General features: G+C 35.3%; 1 protein-coding gene across 3 annotated transcripts in view; it reads left to right on the plus strand.

The window, feature by feature from the left end:
• LOC106883103 (uncharacterized) overlaps positions 1 to 4,650 on the plus strand; it is a 31,109-nt gene that overhangs the window by 6,925 nt on the left and 19,534 nt on the right. The window contains exon 2 of one of the 3 annotated variants that reach the window (XM_014933996.2): positions 3,524 to 4,349. The exons of 1 other annotated variant lie outside the window; for it this stretch is intronic. In XM_014933996.2, the coding sequence (XP_014789482.2) occupies positions 3,524 to 3,620 (97 nt within the window). In that variant the 3' untranslated portion in view covers positions 3,621 to 4,349. Of the gene's footprint in view, positions 1 to 3,307; positions 3,482 to 3,523; positions 4,350 to 4,650 lie in introns of those variants that run through there. One more of the 3 variants, XM_052976417.1, reaches the window with a different exon arrangement.

Consider the following 4,650-nt stretch of genomic DNA (forward strand, 5'->3'; position numbering starts at 1 on the left):
TATATATATATATATATGTGTGTGTGTGTTTTTGATGTTATAATAGAAACAGTTTTACACCAGTCTGATGGGTTGCTCAATACTTTCGTAGGGCATAAATTTATTATTCTTATACAAAAATGTTGTTGACAGTGATTTCGAAGTTTCGGCCAGCTTAGCCATCGTTGTTACTTACGCCCCGTTTCGAAGTAAGTCATGTCTCACCAAACTGTTATCGCATACCTCTCAAGGAGCATCATTGATGAACGTGTGTGAGTGCATTGTTTCTAAGTGTCCACCATTCTACACGCACATACATCTGCACCATGTATGTAAATACATAGGTACTGATGACTATAAATGCGCAATTGTATGCCATGTACATGTACATGTACACTGAGTGTGGTTGTCATATGGGTAGAAGAAAACGCTGCTATTTGTAAGGAGATCATGTAGACTTATGCCTGTGTGTGTAATTGTGCCTGAAATTACGGATGTTGGTAGATTACTTAAAAATCGTACGTATGTATGTCTGTACGTCTGACCTCATAAGCGAGTGTGTGTGTGGGTTTGTGTGTTGAAATACGGCAGTTAACAAGTTAATTTGAATAAAACCTATTTATCTGTGTTTTAAGACATGAATATGTATATGCATGTGATTAGATATGACTGTATATCGTTATGGATAAGTTCATTACACTTATTCCCCTTTATTTCCTCTTCATCTCCGATCTGTCTGTCTGTCTGTCTGTCTGTCTGTCTCTCTTCCTCCTAATTTCTCTCTTCCATCTCTTCCCTGCTTCATCATTTTCGGAAACAACTTCCTTTTACATTTTCTATCAATTTCATTTTTTACCATTTCTAAATTCACATAGACTAAGGGCAAAGAAACATCTGTTTCACTCTTCCAGAATAACTTGCACCAATAGCATCACAATTCTTCTTTGAAAGATTTACTAAAGGTGGGGGCGGATGGGGGAGAAAAATTACTCTTAAAAATATTTTGCTGTCGCTAAGAGTCACTAATTACCATGGATTCTATTTCCTACACTAACACACACACACACACCCATATGTATACATATACGTAACATACATATATGGTTATAAACATATTCGGGGCCGAAACTTCGCAAATCATTGTTCCGTGTTTCTCTTAAATAATCTTCAGGTGATTATGTAAAAAAAAAAATATTAGATATAAATATTTAACTACGATATCCAAACATTTTCACGGTAATATACTACATAACTCAGTGTCCTATTTGCTCACAATCGTCCAAAGATCGATATGGTGAAACTCAGAGTAACGAACATACTACTTTTCTGCTGCCATTATGAAACTCAGACTCCAGTATTGAGTACTCCCTTTTCTTCCTAATTTTACACTTGCTTATCTCTCTCTCTACATATACATACACCCACATATATAATTATATACATACATATACACATACATAATACACAAACATACACTTTACATAGTGTTCATTATATATCTACTGAACACAATGTAAAATGTATATCTACACTAAATATATATATATATATATATATATATATATTGTACGTCTGTATATGTATATAAGGCATACAAAAAAAATCATAAAATGTGTATATATGTATGTATATACACAACACATATATATATATATATATATATATATAATAGCAACGATCACTTTCGTATACACGGTAGTGTATTATAAGAGCTGTTTCCTCGTATATAATTATATATAAGTTATAAAGATCAATAACCTTATTTCAAAATATTCTTATCTCCTCTTCCATCAGTCAGTTTTTTTACTTGCTCTCTGTACTCCGAGATGGCGGATATTTAGCAGGTTAGTACAATTAAAAAAAATATATATATATTTATTTTGCACGGTTGTAGGTTTATATGGATTTGTGTGTGGCTGTTGTATGTATATGTCTATGAGTGTGTGTATGCGTGGGTGCGTGCCTATGCATGCTTGTATTTTTTTTAGATGTTATAAGCAATATTGTTTATTCAGTAACTGTTACATCTTATTTCAAATGACAGATAATTGTATATATGACAATGACCGCTAATTGTATGTATATGTACACAGTTATATATGCATGGTCTGATCAATAAGTATCCGACTGTCGCCATAGTAACGAAGATAAAGCAGGCAAAGTAAAACCGCTTGGCACAACTTGGCCATAACCTCTGCTGTGCATGCGCACTAAGTTTTAACATTCTAGCTCATTTCCGCTATTTACAGCAGTGCTTCGAAGGACCGTGTGTAGCGTGTGATCGTCGCAATGTCCATGACAGAAATAGTTGAACAGAGAATCTGCATCAAATTTTGCGAAAAGCTTGTCGATACCTGCTCAGAGGCCTACGCAAAGTTTTCAAAAGTTTTCATCGTCCTCGACACAATCAAGGAGATCTTGTGCAACTGAAACCTGAGTGTCCTTTTGGTCAGCTGAAAGCAGTTTTGGCACAAACTTGGCAGACATGCGTCTCATACCCAAATCTTCAGTGATAATGGACTGAACTGAACCGTAACTAACCTGCACATCCTCTGATAACTCACGGATGGTGATTCGACGATTTCCCCTCAGAACTGCACGCACTTCTGCGATGTTTTTCTCAGTTCTGCTGGGTGCGGGTCTCCTAGAACGTTCGTCAATATAGACATTTTTTCGGGCATCTTGGAACCGTCTTGAGTGCGGCTCATACACTCCTTCCCATGACAACTTTCTCTGTCATGGTCAATGCGACGATCGCACACTACACACGTTCCTTCGAAGCATTGTTGTAAACAGCGGTAGTGAGCTACAAGGTTAAACCTTAGTGGACATACACATCAGAGGTCAAGATCAATCTTTGTCAAGCGGCTTCATTCTGTGCGTTTTAGCTTCGTTACAATGGCAACAGTCCGGATACTTATTGATCAGACCTATATAAAATGGGATTAATAAATCCGAGGTGGATCCTGAATTAGCACCTCTGTGAATACCAGCTAAAGAGAATGTATATGAGAGTCTGTAAGTGGACGGTTTACCTTTAAGAAAACTGTCTCGTATTTTTAAACCTGTCTGTGGGTATGGGTGTGCACACACACACATACACACTAGGTAGGGTCGAATCGCATATAAGTAAATGATTTAAATGTAACCCCATGCATGACTTCCACTACTGGATTTCATATGCATATACAAAATGTATACATGCACACACTTATATAGAGGTATGAGTGCATCTCAATTATAACACATGAAAATACAAAGTCAGATAATGAATGTGCCAACTGTATGTTCATTTATTATATTTTTTTTTCCTCATTGATATTGTTAGAGTGAAGTATCGTCTCAGCTTCATGGAACACCGAATAATTTATTTGTCTCTGATACAATTACCAAATTGTGAACACGATTGCTGTCACATCGGAAGAATGCATGCGTATTTTTTTCCTGTTCTTTGTGTCAGCCAATGACATGTTTCATGTGCTTCTTTTATATAAATATATATATATATATTTCCCTTCTTTTAAATGTTCCTTGTTTTGTTCAGCGTCTTTCAATCAGCGTCCGAGAAAGCTGAAATTTCGTCAGTTCCCCAAGAAACACTTGAACATGAGTCCAGGTATACCATATCTATCCTATGTTAAACGCTGTTTAATCAAATTTCGTTTCGTTTAAACATGTAGAAAAAAAAAAAAATGAAATTCACTCCCGATTTCAAATTTATTTTCTTTTCGTGATGTTAATATTTTAATGACCACTTTTATTTCATGTTTTAACAAGTCATACAATCTAACGCCCGACCATTGAGAATGGCAACTACTATTATTTTAACCACGCCAGTAGTCTTATTAGAACCTCGACATCCTTTAAAACAGAACCCAGTTATTATTATTATTATAACCTCAGTTATCTTTCCCTATAGCAATAAAACATTAATTCCCAATTATTTAAAATTGTCGGCTAATAATCCTCTGACTGTCTATCTTTAATACACAATTTGGATCTCTAACAAATACCTAATTCTATCCGACATATTAGCTTCTGTTACAATTTATCAAACCCCGTTCCATAAAGATATCTGCTCAGTCAAGACCTGCAATATTTATTATATTCTCTCCCATAACCTATTTTATTTCGTTTTACCTTTCATCCATACATTAAAATCTGTTAACTAGATTCCCCCACCCCTACATCACCGCCACCACATTAAATTCCATGCTCGTCCTTCGATAACATCCTATTCATTCTATCAGGATTTTTAAAATTCTCTTTTACACAATATTGTTGTTGTCATTGTAATTGTCGTTACCATCCCTGTTTAGAACCACCAAAATCATTTCTAACACGGAACTCCTAAGTTAATTTTACATTATTATTATTATTATTATTATTATTATTATTATTATTATTATTATTATTTATGCTAAATTATATTTCAATAAATCCAAGTCCTACTAGTGATGAACAGTACTTATCCTGCAAAAGATCGATCACATAATACTCACTAGTCATTTGCTGGATCGCTGCTGTCAACCATATCCCATATGTGCTAATTTGGGATTATTATCACTAATACTACCAAAGCAGCCAGCTGGCAGAATTGTTAACAAGGTGGACGGAACGCTTAGCGATGTCTCGCTCGTCACTGCTTTCTGAGTTTAAATTCCGCCGAGG

Source organism: Octopus bimaculoides, chromosome 24 (assembly GCF_001194135.2).
Source record: "Octopus bimaculoides isolate UCB-OBI-ISO-001 chromosome 24, ASM119413v2, whole genome shotgun sequence".
Taxonomy (NCBI): Eukaryota; Metazoa; Mollusca; class Cephalopoda; order Octopoda; family Octopodidae; genus Octopus; species Octopus bimaculoides.